The sequence below is a fragment of the Mesocricetus auratus genome, unplaced genomic scaffold, assembly GCF_017639785.1.
Source record: "Mesocricetus auratus isolate SY011 unplaced genomic scaffold, BCM_Maur_2.0 Super-Scaffold_100028, whole genome shotgun sequence".
Classification (NCBI taxonomy): domain Eukaryota; kingdom Metazoa; phylum Chordata; class Mammalia; order Rodentia; family Cricetidae; genus Mesocricetus; species Mesocricetus auratus.
This window is the reverse complement of record NW_024429209.1, coordinates 2,134,809-2,150,514: the sequence shown is the minus strand read 5'-3', so window position 1 is coordinate 2,150,514 and position 15,706 is coordinate 2,134,809. Positions and strand designations below refer to the sequence as shown.

General features: G+C 45.7%; 1 protein-coding gene across 1 annotated transcript in view; it reads right to left on the bottom strand.

Annotated features, from left to right (window-relative positions):
- Mmp24 (matrix metallopeptidase 24) overlaps positions 1-15,706 on the bottom strand; it is a 43,143-nt gene that overhangs the window by 17,510 nt on the left and 9,927 nt on the right. Inside the window, exons 2-4 of the mRNA XM_040733098.1 lie at positions 8,016-8,164; positions 2,663-2,779; positions 906-1,210 (exon numbers count right to left, since the gene is read on the bottom strand). Coding sequence (XP_040589032.1) covers positions 906-1,210; positions 2,663-2,779; positions 8,016-8,164 — 571 coding nt within the window. The remainder of the gene's footprint in view (positions 1-905; positions 1,211-2,662; positions 2,780-8,015; positions 8,165-15,706) is intronic.

Here is a 15,706-nt window from a genome sequence, read left to right as displayed (position 1 = left end):
CATGACAACTCAGTGGATAAAGATACTTGCTACCAAGCCTGATGACCCAAGTCCAAGCCCTAGGACCTGCCTGGTGGAAGGAGAGAAAGGACTCCCACAAGTTGTCCTCTGAACTATCTATAGTATATACTCATTCCACAAATAATAACTAAATAAATAAATCCAATTATTGGGCCAGTGAGATGGCTCTATGTAAAGATGTTCTGCCACCAGGAATGGCCACCTGAGTCTGATTCCAGAGATCCACCTACACAGGAGAAGGAGAAAACTGACCTTCCCAAGATGTCGTCTGATCGCCACATGAGAACTGTGCATGTGCACACTGACACAGCATACACACATACAAATAAATGAATGTAATACAAAAATTTCAAATGGGCACAACATAGTGTCCATCCCCATTTGCTAAGCGAGTGTCTTAGTTCATATGGATGAACTCTTCAATGATGGGTGGCCTGATACTGACTGCTGCTCTGCGGGTATCACAGAATCACAGTAGAGCAGGGCAAGTTATCCGAGAATGCTACAAAGGTTGGGCCATGGCTTAAAGTAACTTTGGGACCAGAACCCATCAGATCTCCAGTTCTATTTTAAAGCCTTCTAACCTGTTTCTTCAGCCTCTTACATACCACTTTCTTATTCATGGTTCAATCCTGCCCCAGCCCGATTAGACCAACTTCTAGGTGGTCTCAACCACCGTTATGGCCCTGGTTCTGGTGGATCAGGATCAAGTGTTGAATATTAACAGAGATCACAGTTCTCACTCTCTTGAGTCCTCAGTTTTTAAACAAGAAGTTTTGGAAAGCAGGTCTCTCATTAATGGTGTCTCCAAGTGTATCCTCCATATTTCCCTGACAATTAAACATCCCAGCACTGACTCCCCATCCATCCTCTCATCGCCTTACCATCATGGTTGGCATTTCCTAGTGTCCAGGGCTCATCTGAATCGAAGTGAGTGTCTCCTCCAATTCCTGGGCCAGGAAAGTAGGCATGGGCGAGAAATCCCCCTTCCCCATCAAATGGGGAGCTGTCACCATGGAAACCAGAAGCAAAGAAGATCATGATGTCTGCCTCCTTCCGGTCACTTTTGATCTCATGGTATGGCACCTCTTCAAAAGTCAGAGGGGTTACCTTCTGCCACACATCGAAAGCCTGGCGGATAGCTTTCCGTGTGTCCAGCTCCCCCACCTTCGGGGTGTAGTTGTGAATGCTGGTGAGAGAGAGAAGGATCATTAGAAAGAAAGACAGAATCAGAGACCAGTGGAGCTGAAAAGGATGTCAGAGAAGCATGGTCCAGTGGTCTGCACATTTCGAGTCCTAGAATTCTACTGAGATACCCTGGGGGCTAAATAGGAAGAGCATCACCCCCACCCCACCCACAGAATAGCTTTGTTTTCATCGGAGTTTTTATTCCTGACAAGGCTTGTGTTGCATAAGGGATTCCATCCAATATGCAGTAATTGTCAGGTAGACTCCTTTAAATTTAATTCTTTCTCTCCCAATACATAAAGTATATACATTTGTAAAAGTCACAAACACACTCAAATAGTACAGAGGCATTTAAGTGGAAAGGGACTAGTTATCGTTGTCTTGTCAGCAGCTGCTGTGGGGCAGCACATGACCTAATCCAACGCCTGACTTAGCTCTTTAAGGTAACTAACTGTATCTACGATTCTCCACAACGGAACACTACTGCTTATGAGTTCTCTACCCCAAGAATGCCTGGGGACACAGATCATCTTACTCACTCCTTAGGAAGGAAGCAGAGGTCTAGGGAAGCTGAGTAATGGAGGTAAGGTCAGAGTAGAGCTAGAAACTTTCCCTTCCTCTTGATCCATTCCTCGCCTTTGGGAGACCCAAGAGTCTTCTAACCTAGACTCCTCTTAAGTTTCCTTTTCTTTTTAAAAAAAAATCCTGTTCTGATATCTACATCTCATCAGTAAGGAAAGCCCTTACTGTAACCCAGTGATCTCTGTCTTAGGTTATTTTTCTGTACCCTGGGAATCGACCTGTGCTGGAATCAGAGTTATGAGAAGTGCCAAGCAGAGCCCATTGGAGCCTTTCCTAGCCTGGTCCCTGCCCAAGCCTCTGTTCCCTGGTGTCTGACCCTGCTGTGCTGGGTTTCAATATCCTTGTGTCAGTCACCGTGAGGCTTAGAGACAGAATCTGCACTGCCCTGGCTTCCCCAGTCACAGAATGACACTGTTGTGATCCCTATCTCCATTCCTTGCTCTCCTTAAGAAACAATGGAGACTCTGCATTGAGCATCTTGGGTGAAGTCTGTCAGGCTGAAATTGGGAATCCAGCAGAGGCAGGGCAGTTTTTAAGCATGAACAGTGAATTCCACCTTGGAACTTTATGCAGCAGAATCCTACAAACAATTCATATCCCATGTTCAGTAACTAAAAACTGTAGGTGTCTAGACAGAACACAACTAATTCCCAAAGGACCAGGCAAACCAGGAACATGAAGCCAGAGTCACCTGTGGAGGTCACAAGGAAGACAGGGTCACAGGCTCTCAGCAACTGACGTCCCATGCCTGGCCTTTGTCCCGAGTCCCCTATCCGAAGACATTCCTACCATGTGAACCTCAGAAACTTGGGCAGGAAAAACAGAATGAGCATGGGGATCAAAACAGGGGGGAAGCAAGAGGCTGCAGCACCTGTAGGTGATGTGTTTCTGCCTCCACTTCTGTCCAGTCAGGGCATAGCGCTTATTTCTCCGCCTCCTGCTCAAGTGGGGATGGTCAGGGACACCACATCGGGGTTTCTTCATCCACCTGGGTGGAGAGAAGGCACACACACACACACACACACACACACACACACACAGAGAGAGAGAGAGAGAGAGAGAGAGAGAGAGAGAGAGAGAGAGAGAGAGAGAGAGAGAGAGAGAGAGAGAGAGAGGTATTACGGTCACTGAACACTCTAGGAAGGCATTGTCCAGTCCACAACTCCAGTCTGAATGGCAGTGCGCTTTCTCAGCTTAGATTCTGGGATCTTCACTCTGCACGCACTCAGAAGGAATTTGATAGATGGACTGATTCATTAATTCATTGTCTCCCAAGGAGAAACACTTGAGTTTAAGAAACACTTAAGACCCTGGAGTCAGGAGACACTTGTAAGTTCTAGTTCTACCAAGCGAGGACCCCAAGCAAAGGATGAAATCAACATGAACCCTAGTTTCTTCGTCAACATCATAACTGCAATAAAACTCTAACCCCCGCTCAGACTACAGTGCCCCCACGTGGTCTGCCCTCGCCCATGTATCCAGCAGCTTGTTACCCTTTTCCTGTCAGTGAGACAGCCAGTCACAGTGGTGTCTCGCTGTTCTCTATAGTAACCATCCTTTTGCATTTGTTGTCTGCTTTGCTTGTTTGTTTGTTTGTTTGTTTTTGGTTTTTCGAGACAGGGTTTCTCTGTGGCTTTGGAGCCTGTCCTGGAACTAGCTCTTGTATACTAGGCTGGTCTCGAACTCACAGAGATCCGCCTGCCTCTGCCTCCTGAGTGCTGGGATATTAAAGGTGTGTGCCACCTTGTAGTCCTCTGTCTTCATGTAGTTTGTTCCTTTATTTCATTCCAGTCTCTGCCCTTCAGAGAGAGCTTCCCTGATGAACTGATCTAAAACAATGAGATTCCAACATGGCTTAACTTGCTTAATGGTTCTTTCTAGCGGTTCTCACTCCCCGAAATGTATACATCCGCCTTCTTGTTTACTCTTTGTTTTTCTCACCATATTCTGAGCTGGATGAGGATAGGGGAGTCGCCTGTGTCCTTAGGGCTGGCACAGCGACTCACATGGAAGGGGGTCAATAATGATTTCTTAACCGATGACAGACAGAATGTGTGAATCAGAACCCTTCAACACTACAACAGAAGAGCACGAAAGACAGTAAATGCCTTTCACTACAGGTGTTTAAGAAGTGGCTCAAGGAGCTGGAGAGATGACTCAGCAGTTAAGGGCACTGGCTGTTCCTCCAGAGGGCCTGAGTTCAATTCCCAGCACCCACATGGCAGTTCACAACTGTCTGTATGTAGTTCCAGCTCCAGGAGACTCCACACCCTCACACAGATACATAGGTAAAACACCAATGAGCATTAAACAAACAAGAAAGTGGGTCAATACTCAGGTGTTCTGTAAAAACAGGACTTGGAAGGCTGAGGCCGGAGGATCAAAAGTTCCAGGTCAGCCTAGTTGTCTTCACAGTGAGTTCCCGGCCAGTCTAGTCTACACAGAGAGACCCTGACTCAAAAGAAAAGAAGTCTCTGAGTAGATGTAGGATGTAGAATGTAACTTTCTGTAGTTCTTAGTACATTATATTGTGGTTTTTAGATATTGATTTGTTGCATCGAATAGTGGCAGATTCTTTGAGAAACCGTGTTACATTTGCCATTGTGCCCCAAAGCTACTCTAGTGCTTGGAATTCAGTAAATCTTGATAAACTTGTCCTTTGTCAGGTAAAGGCACACCAGGGAACGAGCCTGGAACATCACTGGGGATTTAAGAGGGGCCCGGGCAGGAGATTTAAAAAGCCACAACTGACTAGGGCCAGACCGCCTGCATTTTATGTTCTGCCTGACAACCAACCCACTGAACTATAGCCTGGCATCACAGGAAGGGAAAATGACCTCACTCACAGCTGTTAAAAGCAGTTGCCATTGGCAATGGAGAAAAGAAGACAGGCCGTGTTAACCACATATGAGAAGTCCCTAGAGGGAATGAACTAGATCTTACTCATCTTGGTGTGCTCCACTCACTTGGAGGGTGACCTACACTCTCGGCAGTAACGGATTGCCATGGCATCAACAGCATACATCCATGTAAACATTTGCAGTTCCCATGTATTTGTGTGCTCTTAGAGTTCTTTGATTTGAGATGGGATCTTGCCAGGTAGCTCAGGCTAGCTTCAAACTCATGATCCTTCTGCCTCCATCTCCTATGTGTTAGGATTACAAGCAGACACAATTACACCTGGACTGCTTTTAGGATTTTTACTTTATTTACTTATTTATTTATTTTCGGTATTTTTGAGACAAGGTTTCTCTGTGTAGCTTTGGAGCCTGTCCTGGAACTCGCTATGTAGCCCAGACTGGCCTCAAACTCACAGAGAATGGTACATGGGATCTGTTCTCTTCTACCTTGACAGGGTCCCAGGGGTCGAACTCACATCGTCAGGATTGCGTGGATGAATCAGGTCATTTGGAACACAGAAGTCAGTGAGGCAGGACTGCAACTTCACTGACTTGGAGGACTATAAATGCAGTTTAGCACAAAGTTGAATTAGAGGAGCTATGTGGCTGGATGAATGAGTGAAAGAATAAATGTGTGACCTTTCCCAAGGCAAACACTCAAAAACAGTACTTGAAATTGTGAATCAAGCTTCCTTTTACTCATATGCCCTGGAAAGAGAAGCAAGAGTCATCCCTGCTACCGCAAGGCTGAGGGAGACCTGAGAGCCTGATGGCAGGAGATGGGCCCAGGGAAAGGCAGCTATTGCCCAAAGTCACAGAACTAAGGTGGAGGCCTCTGAATTCCACCCATCCTACTCCAGGCTTGGGACTCAGAGTGAACAGCCTTTTCCTTTCTGTGTGTCCGGAATGCTTCCCACCTTCCTGAAAGAGGTGCGGTCAGGCAATGTTACCTCTTTCCTCAGCTCCTTCCCTTCGTCTTCTCTCTTCCATTCCACCTGCTGTGGTTTGAACCCTGTCCAGCAGGCCTGGGGCTTTCTGGAACAGAGTAAAACCCAAGGCCAGGTGGTGCCTCCTCGGAGACATCAGTGCTCCTGGCCCAGGATGCGCAGCCACGAAGCCTGCACAAACGCCTCAAAATAATGCTGGCCTAGGAAGGAGGCTAAGATCCTTGAGCCACTCACTGGAAAGGCCCAGGACCAGATTCTGCTCACAGCCTCTAAGGAGCCTTAGGATGCACTGTCTCCGTATTTCACAACATCACAGTTAGAGAAGGAAGGACCGGGATGTGTTTGGATGGAATTATGGATCACCAAGTTTTGAGAGTTTTGCATCTTGGAATAATGATGGACTCAGGATTTGATAGCCAAACCCAGCACTCTGAGTCCCCCAGAGATAACTCCATTCCGGAGTAACTTGTCTGAGGGATGATTGTGTGCATTTCCCATCTGCCTTCTGCCAGTTCTCCCGTGTCCTCAACCAGCCCTGCCATCTGCTTCCCTCCTCACGTGGGCTCATAGCTCTCCCTCTGGAACCTCACCCCTGCTCTTTCCATGCCTTCCTGGCCTGCAGGTCTCTTCTGAGACAGTTTGAGTGGCTTTCACGGAGATCTTCTTTTTAGTTTAATTTTTTTACTTATTTATATTTACTATTATTATTATTAGTGTGTATGTGTCCACACACAAGGTCAGAGAACAACTTTTAGGAGACTTTCTTTTCAATGTGTGATCTAGGGATGGAACTGAGGTCATTAGGTTGTGTGGGAAGTACTTTTACCTGCTAGGCTCATCTTATCAGTCTATGGCTATTTAAAAAAAAAAGGCTAGGTATAATGGAGTCAGATATCTTTAATCCCAGTATTTGAGTGGCAGGAGAATTTCTGCGAGTTCAAGGCCAGCCTGGTCTACATCATGAGTTCAGGGACAGCCTGGGCTATGTAGGGAGATCTCATCTCAAACAAAGCAAAACCAAACCAAATGTTATCAAGCTACTCTCATCTGTTAAATTTTCTATTTATTTCTATTTTAAATATGTTTTTTATTTTTTATGGGCATGTATGTGTCTGAGTGTATGTTTGTGAATCAGGGACATGCAGGAGACCTCAGAAGACAGAAGAAGGTATTAGACCCTGAACTGGGGTCACAGGAGGTTGTGAGCCCCCATGTGGGTGCTGGGAATTGAACCTGGGTCTTATGCGAGAGTAGTAAGTGCTCTTAAACGCTGAGCCATTTCTCCACGCCCCTACCTGTGTGTGTGTGTGTGTGTGTGTGCGCACACGCGCACACATGCATATAGAATGTCAGGAACAACTCTGTGAAGCCGGTTCTCTCCCTCTGCCCTTACATGGATTCTGGGGATCTAACAAACGGTTGGTGCAACAGGCACCTTTCCCCAGTGAGCCACGTTGCAGGCCCAAATTCCTCCCATGAGAAACAAATAAAAATGTGCCCTTTTCTGCCTACCACCCATTTCTTCCTCTTGCTTTTGTTCTCAGGCTTCTCAAAAGTTTTCTCCTTCCTGCCATCTCAGCTGCTCCCATCTCTTCCCCTCATCTGACTTTGTTTCCACCGTTCCCGAGTTTAGCCACAACCTCCTGATTCCTAAGCCCAGAAATGCCTTTCAGACACCTCTCTGTGGGACCACTCAGCAACTAACCCAGCTGACCACGCCCTCTCTACTGCTGTGACGTCACTTCCCCTAGGTCTTCTCCTCCCTGGCCACTCCTTCTCCGCTGGCCTCTTCCTGCTGTCCCTGAGTGGTGAGACGTATTCTCATGGCTGGATTTGTGTTACTGCCTCCCCGGCGTCTCCCTGGGGTTGGTATGTTTCTGAGCCCTAGGATGGCATGGCCAGATGACTGTGTTTTTCACAAAACAGCTGAGTGGGAGGCTGGGGCTAAGCACAGTCCCTGGCACAGGCAGGCACCCAGCAGGTGCTTGGTAAATGGGAAAAGTGGGACAAGAGCTGCCAGCCTGTCATTGCTCCACAGTTCTGTGTCAAGTGAACCATGCACACACATCTTAGGGCACCCCAGAGGGTACCCAAGAGAGCTCTTAGTTACTGGAACCCTCTATAACCCACTCCCTCACATTACTGACAAGGAAACTGAGACCCAGAAGGGTTAAGCACTTGCCTCCAGTTACACAGCATAAGTTAACATCAGAGAGATGGGGCGGGGCGTGGAGAGTGAACAGGAGCAGGAACCATGGAAGGGCACTCTTTGGTATTATCTCCCCAGGAGACAGCAGGATGGGCATAGTATGACCATGACAAACGTGAACACAGAGTCCAGGAGGTTCAAAGGCACAATGCCCTATGCAAATCTTACTCGATTGTTGTCTGATCCAACACACCGGTGACTGGGATCCCGTAAAACTGCTGCATAGTGGAGACTGCTGACTGTAAGGCCTTCCCTGAATGCAACGCCGATGCCCGTGAATCATACGGAAGCAGATAGCCGTAGGATTTTAACCAGTTCTGAAAGACATGTGAAGGAAAATGATGCGTTATGCCGGAGGAGGCTCCATTCCATGCGACAGAGATTTGCACTTAAAAGCGGGGATCATTTTACCTGAAGTACTTACAGACCCACACTCTGCTTTCGTCCTCCTCCATTTCGCCCTGCAGACACGGTCATATTAATCTCCAGAATATGGAATTCTGATGGGCTCACTCCCCCAATGTCAATCTCTCATCGGATATCTACTGGCTACAGAATGACTCTAACTCAGTATTCAGAGCTTTTCTCTGCCCTTTTTATTCATGAATTTGATGTTTCCCACTGACCCAAGCCTAATAGGCGAGAGCACAGGAACAGCTAATTCACTGAAGTAGAATAGCCCATAGAAACCTTCCCTTCTAAAACATATTGTGCCTAAAGTCAACCTGATATAGCATCACACTGCACCATATCTGTTGGCAAGAGAATATATATATATATAATGTTCATTGCTAAACCATCTCCCCACAAAGCAATCCATTATAAACAACTATACATAAGCAAAGCAACATATTCCATATATATAAATAATAAATGCATACAAAAATCTATTATGTAAGAGAAGTTCTTGCCTTTCAGAAATACACATTGAAGGCTTACATAAGAATGTGTGGTATCTGCAACTGGTGCTTAATGGGCTCCAAAATAAATGCATAAATATATTTTGAGAGAGAGAGAGAGAGAGAGAGAGAGAGAGAGAGATAGATGAAGTAAATGCAGTAAAATGCTAACAGATGGAGAGTTGGGTGAAGGGTTGTTGATTCTTTGTCCTGGTTCTGTCAACTTCCTGAAAGTCTTAGTTGATGTCAACAGTGTGTGTGTGCATATGCATACGTGTGTGTGTGTGTGTGTGTGTGTGTGTGTGTGTATTGAAACCAGGGCTTCTTGTATTTATCTACAGACTCAGCTCCCTCCAAAAATTAAACAACAACAATAAAAAGCAACCTAGCATAATATCTCTTGGTTACAGAGTGCCATGGAAGACTTCTTTTGTGCTTTTCTGTTTTCCAAGTTTTTTTTTTCATGGAGTCATTTTCTACAAGGGGAAAAATACCCGAGAATGTGACTTGGTGGTTGGGCTTTTAACTAGCAGCACAAAGACCCTGGGCTCAATCTCAAACACTACACAGAAAAAAAACGAGAGAGAGTAAAAGGGGCAAGAGACTAAAAGTCGTTTGAGTGAAGGTCAAGTGAACAGTGAGACCGCAGGATAGCAAGGTTAAGTAGCTTGCCCCATGCCAAAGGTGAGAGGGGATGGAAACCCAAAGAAATGAGAGCACCGAGGGTCCCTGTGTCATCTGCTGGAAAATGAGTGGAATTTTTACATTCTCAATGTGTCAGGAACACCCCCAAAGCCAGGCTTGCAGCCACAAAACCCAATTCCCTGTCCATCTTCAGAAGGTTATCCTGAGTACTGATGAGTGAGTGTAGGGGAGGCACCTTGTGAGATGGTATTCCCTTCTCCTGTGTGCCAGGTGGGCTTTGGACTTGTGTGTGGTAGTCAATGATGACTTTGAACTGTCTCATCCTCCTGCCTCCAATGTATGCTAGGACTACAGGCATTTGCTACTATGTCCAGTTTTATTGGGTGCTGGGGATCAAACCCAAAGTGTCATGCCTGCTGGGCAAGCACTCTACAACTGAACCCGAGAGCTTTTGGGTTTTGTTTCTATACAAACAACTTTATTGTGACTATGTCCCTTATTGTAAGTCAAATCAAACCACTTTCAGAAGGTATCTGCCAGAAACTACAAGTAAGTTATTCTTTATTTTTCACAAAAAATGACTATAACATCTTCACCGCCTTGTGATAAAACTGATTAAAAGCCAAATTGCCAGAATAATAGTCTTGGAACATCCGCAAAAGAGCGACAATTTTACTCCCCTCATATTCAGTGTCTAAAACATGTTTTGCCTTCAGAATGACGCTGCAGAGTATCAATACTCACAGTCCCCCAACACTGATTCTCTTTTATGCCTCTGCACATACATTGCTCTCTGCCGAGTATTCTTAGTTTGGCAAGAACCTTTCATATTTTAATGTTCAATCCATAAATTACTACCTCTGGAAGACTTCCCAGGCAAAGTGAGTTCTCTTGCCTTGGTGCTCACTAAACTCCTATTACAGATATTATGGGGCTCCAACCATTCCATATAATCCACCAGACTCTAAGCTCTTTGTGGGAAGGCTCCCTCCATCTCTATATATCCAGTGCCTGGGACAGAGTTGGACATGTTTAGTTGTTCATTATGTCCATTCAACAAACATTGAACACTTACTACATGCTAGGCACTGTGCAAGGTTTGGGGGTACAGTGATGACTAAGAAGTTCACAAACTGACAAGTGAATCTGTGATGAAGATATAGCATCATAAAACAGATGTGGAGAGGATTCTAAGGGAGAAGGGGAGCTGTCTTGTCCACAGGAAGCAGAGGGATAAAGAGAAAGGTGAGGTCATGGAAGACATCCAAGTGGAGATGAAATTTGGACTCTCCAGCAGAATGGGCGGTACAGTCTGAGAAATATGTAAAACTCACTGGAACTTTGGGTGAGAGTAGGTGAAGAGGTTGGAGGGAGGGAAATGAAGAGGAGTGGCATACAGTGATCTATTCTCAAAGTGGCCACACGACAAAGAATCACTTGGGAGTGGATCCTTGGCCCAGGACCAGCCATACAACTCAAACCCTGATAGGTGCAAATGTTGGGGAAGTGGCCAAGTCACTCAGCCATTCACCTGCTCTAACGTCTACTCCCAGGTTAAATTCTGTCATCAAAGCACTAAGTCCCTGTGCCATATTCTCTCTGCTAAGGAGCATGGAGCAGAGACAAGTGAACTCTCAACTTACTGCTCACCTCATCTCTACCATTCACTACCTCCTCTGCCTTCTCTAGGAAGAAGCCCCCAGTCACACTGAAGACACCGACTCCCAAACATTCTTTGTCCTTTAACATTCCCAGGCTCTTCCTGGTGGCCACAAACCCCATTCTCTTGATACATGGTAGCAAACTGCAAGGCCTACTTCCAATGTGCCCACTTTCATTCAACTTTCCTTTAAAAACCCTTGGTAGAGGTAGGTGGCCTTCTTTATTGCTGAAGTAACTTGTATACACTGCTAAATGTAGTTACTACAATGCATCACACCTGTTCACTGATTGTATCTGTTTTCTCCAACTACATTGAGTTCCTGGGGCATAGAGACTGTCATTTTCTTTAAACCCACTACAGTACTTAGCACAGTGTCTGATTTAATAATCACCAAGTTCATGAATGAGTAAATGAATGAACAGTTGGGCTGGGAGGCACTGTCTGAGCACCAAGGAAAGGAATTCATCTTGAGAAGGCTTAATAAGTAATGTAGGAAGTCATGCAGCATAAATCCTGGTATCTAGTAAAGGTAGAAAAAGTGTTTGCCGAAATGTATCAGTTATGCTTTGGCTTCCCATCTTTTTACACTGTGACCCATTAATCAATCGTCAGCCATGTCAGAAGTCTAACCTTGACAGCAGTTAACTAACTCCAAGATGTCTGACACCTTCTAAGTGCTGAAAGAGGTGTAAAACCCAGAGGAAAGTGAGAAGAATTGCAGGTACAGCCGACCGAAATAGCTGGGCTGAACTAACGATACAGACAGAACAGTGTGGTTGGTCTGCTGGCCACAGGGTGGGATTTCAGTCCCTGAGAAGTCAGAGCTGAATAATGAATGACAGGGAAAGAGGAACAGAGGATAAGGAGAGAGAGAGAGAAAATGTGGCCCTAACCTAAGAGAAAACAGAGCGGCAGACAGCAGAGGCGGTGGTGAGATTAGAAGTATCGATGGGGGTGGAAAGAGAAGATCACTGCTGAGGCTAAGGAGAACATTTAGAAAATCATGATGGCCTGGGCAGGAGAGAGAAGCTGGATCAATTACAACAGATGGTCCCTGGGGCATTGGAGAGCATCCCATCTACTGGGATGGTCCCTGGGGCATTCCAGAGCATCCCATCCACTGGGATGGTCCAGCTGAAGGAGAGACTTGGAAAGACGGTCAGGGGTCTGATCAGGAGTGAAGTGCCTGCTGGCATTGTCAGAAAGGCTGGTGGTAAAGTCTATCAAGAAGGACCAGACAATCTGGTGTCTGATTTGGAACTCTAGACTGGAATGAGGAAGAGAGAATCAAAGACTGTGATAAAAGAATCTGAGGTCTGGGAAGATAGGGCGGTTCATCAGTAAAGTGCAAGCAGGGGAAGCTGAGTTAGAATCCTAGAACCCAGTGCAAATGCTGGGTGGGGTGGTGCATGCTTCTAATCCCAGTACTGGGAAGGCAGACCCAGGCAGGTCTCCAGGGCTCTGTGGCCAACCAGTCTCGCCTAGTTGGCAAGCACCAGGCTAGTAAGAAACTGTCTTAAAAACCAACATAGATAGCTCCTAAGGAATGATACCCTAAGTTGGCCTCTGACCTCTATGCGCATATATGCACACATACACATACACACCTGCACACACACAAATACACACATACACACATACTATCTGGGCAATCAAATCCTTAACCTGGGTGCCAATGTGAGGAATGGCGACAAAGCACAGACCAGCATGAAGCGAGTTTCAGGTCCAGTCTCAGGGGTTTGTCTGTGGAGCAGGAGACAGTGCAACTCCCCAAAGAAAAGCAGGCAAACCAGGGACTGTGCTACAAGGATGCACGGGAGATGCTCAGGCTGGAGGAGAAGGGCTTCAAGGAGAATGAGACGTCATGAAGCAGAGCTGCCCTATGGGCGCAGAGTGCGGAATGACAGACTGCAGGACACAGAGCTACTTGACTCTGGAAGAAACAACTTTTTGGGGGGCGGAGATGATCCAATTACAATAATATCATAGATGTTATTATCAGGGTGCCAACTCTGCTTTGGCATTGCGCTCAGCACTCAGAAGGTAGCAGCCGATTAGGGAAGAATGGTCATTCCCAATTGCAGATGAGAAAATGGAGGTTTAGACAGATTAATTGATTACCCAGAGTTACAAAACTAGTAAGCGGCAGGATTTAGGCTATCCACGTGGTCAAGCAGATTTCCCCCTTCCTGGGATTTTCTACTTCTCAAATGCCTAAAGTGCTCAGATCACCGGTGAGAGCTTGTGCCATGGCTCCTGTGCTGTTGGTTTGACACTAGCTACAGTCATCTGGTACGAGGGGACTTCCATTGAAGAAGAGCCTGCATCATATTGGCCTTAGGGACGTCTGGGGTGGATTTTCTTCATTAGTAGTTGATGTGGGAGGACCAGCACACTGGAGGTGGGCCACGCCTGAGCAGGTCATGAGTGGGGTAAGAAAACAGGCAGAGCAGGCGATGGGGGCAAGTCAGTCAGTCAGCAGCATCCCCCATGGATTCCTAACTCCAGGCTCCTGCCCTGACTTCCCTTCATAATGGATCGTGATCAGAGTGTGTGAGCAAAACAAACCCTTTCCTCAAGTTGTTTTTGGTCAGTGTTTATCACAGTAACAGAAACACCAGATAACACAGTTTCCTATTCCAGAATCCCGCACCATCACTTCCTCAGTTTTCCAAACCAGAGACTTCATATGACCCATGATTCCTTGCTCTTCCTTACTACTCTTATCCAGAGTTTTACAAAAACCAACAAACAAAAAAAAACTGGTCCTACCTCCCAAACATCAAATCAACTTGTTTCTGCCAATTCATTCATTCAATATTAATTTTTTTATTTTTAAAAACATAAATATTTAGGTATATGTCTGTGTGTTCCAAAGTGTGTATGTATGTGTACCCCATATATGCAGTAGTCCACAGAGGTCAGAAGGGGTGTCAGACCCTAGGGAACTGGAGTTACAGGTGAGCCACTGTGTGGATGCTGGGAAGTGAAATTGGTCCTCTGCAAAATCAGTAAGTTCTCTTCATTGCTGAGCCATCAGTCCAGCCCCACTGATATTTATTGAGCAATTTACTATGGACCAGCTCTGTATACTAGGGCCGTAACAGAACAAAAACACTTCAGCTACTTTCTAGTTGTCATCTAGTTGGAGGATCAATAGTAATAAGTGTGACAAAGAGTAATGCAGGCTGAGGAAACAGAGGATTCTGGGACTGCTATGTTATAGAATGTGGTCGGGGTCCCAGACATTTGAATAAGAGACATTAAAGAGGTAAAGGAGTGGACCATGTGAATACTAATTCAGGAGTACCTCAGGAGGGCTAGGGGAATGGCCCAGTGGCAGAGCATGGCCCTAGCATGCATGAGGCTGTAGATATTAGGAAGCATCCTCCAGAGAGTTACACAAATTCCCTTTACACCCGTGGACTGGATAGGGTCCTATCTGAAGATAGTTTCACTTGGGACCTACATACCTGGCACATACTGAATATTGCTAACTTAGGTGAGTACCTTCAGACAAATGACTTAATGTCTCTCTGAGTCGTGTTCCTCATCTGGTAACAGAGGACAATAAAAAATTGGTAAGAGGCCTCAGTGACATGAAGCATTAGGTAAGAATAGTCTATAAATATGTTCACATCCAAATTCCCAAAGCCCTTAGCAAAAGAGACTGGCCTGATGGGATCAAGGATATTCCAATGGGGAGATTGTCCCGGAGCACCAAGGAGAGCGCCATGAAATAACAAGAATCCTTAGAGGAGGGAGGCAGAAGAGTCAGAGTCAGAGATGGGATGAGAGAAGCAGAGGGTCCCTAGCCAGGAAATGAAGCAGCCCCAGGAACCCGAGAGGCACAGAGTCTCTCTTCCCTGGAGCCTGCAGAAGAATGCAACCATGCCTACACCTTGACTTTGGTCCCATAACATCTATTTGGGACTTCTGATTTCCAGACTTATTTTTGTGGTGCTAGGAATGGAATTCAATGCCTTTTGTACACTGTACAACTGAGCTATATGATCAGCTTTATAATTATTATTGTAGGTATTGAGACAAAGTCTCACTACATAGCTCTGGATGGCTTGGAACTTTCTCTATAGACCAGGTTGCCATTAGACTTACAGAGATCCACCTGCCTCTGCCTCCCAAGTGCTAGGATTAAAAGCATGTGCCACAATGCCTGGCCAATAAGATTATTTTATTGAATTAACTTGGTGGCAATCTGTTGTAGCAATAGTGGAAAACTAATACACGAACATAAAGCTTTTGATTTTGACGGTGTTGTCACTGTTCTTGTGCCCACACTCTGCGATACAGCAACTGCCACCCTTGGCCACTTCTACTGTCCCAATTTCGCTGGTGGCTTCTCCAGAATCACCTTGGTACTGGGTCTGTTCCTTTGAATTCCTGTCCCACTAAAACCTTTCTCTTCTAGCCTTGCAACTGAGGGCCCTTGCTGCTGGTCCCCCGTGTTAGAAGTACTTTTTAAAAAATGTCCTACTGTAAATAAAAAAGAAAAAAGAAAAAAATGTCCTACTGAATACAAAACCATTCAAGGGTCCAGGAAATGCACTGCTCAGGAATGCTTAGAAGATCATGTAATTTCACAGGAATGTTTTGCTAAAGAGAAAAATGAGATACAGAGAAGAGAAATCACT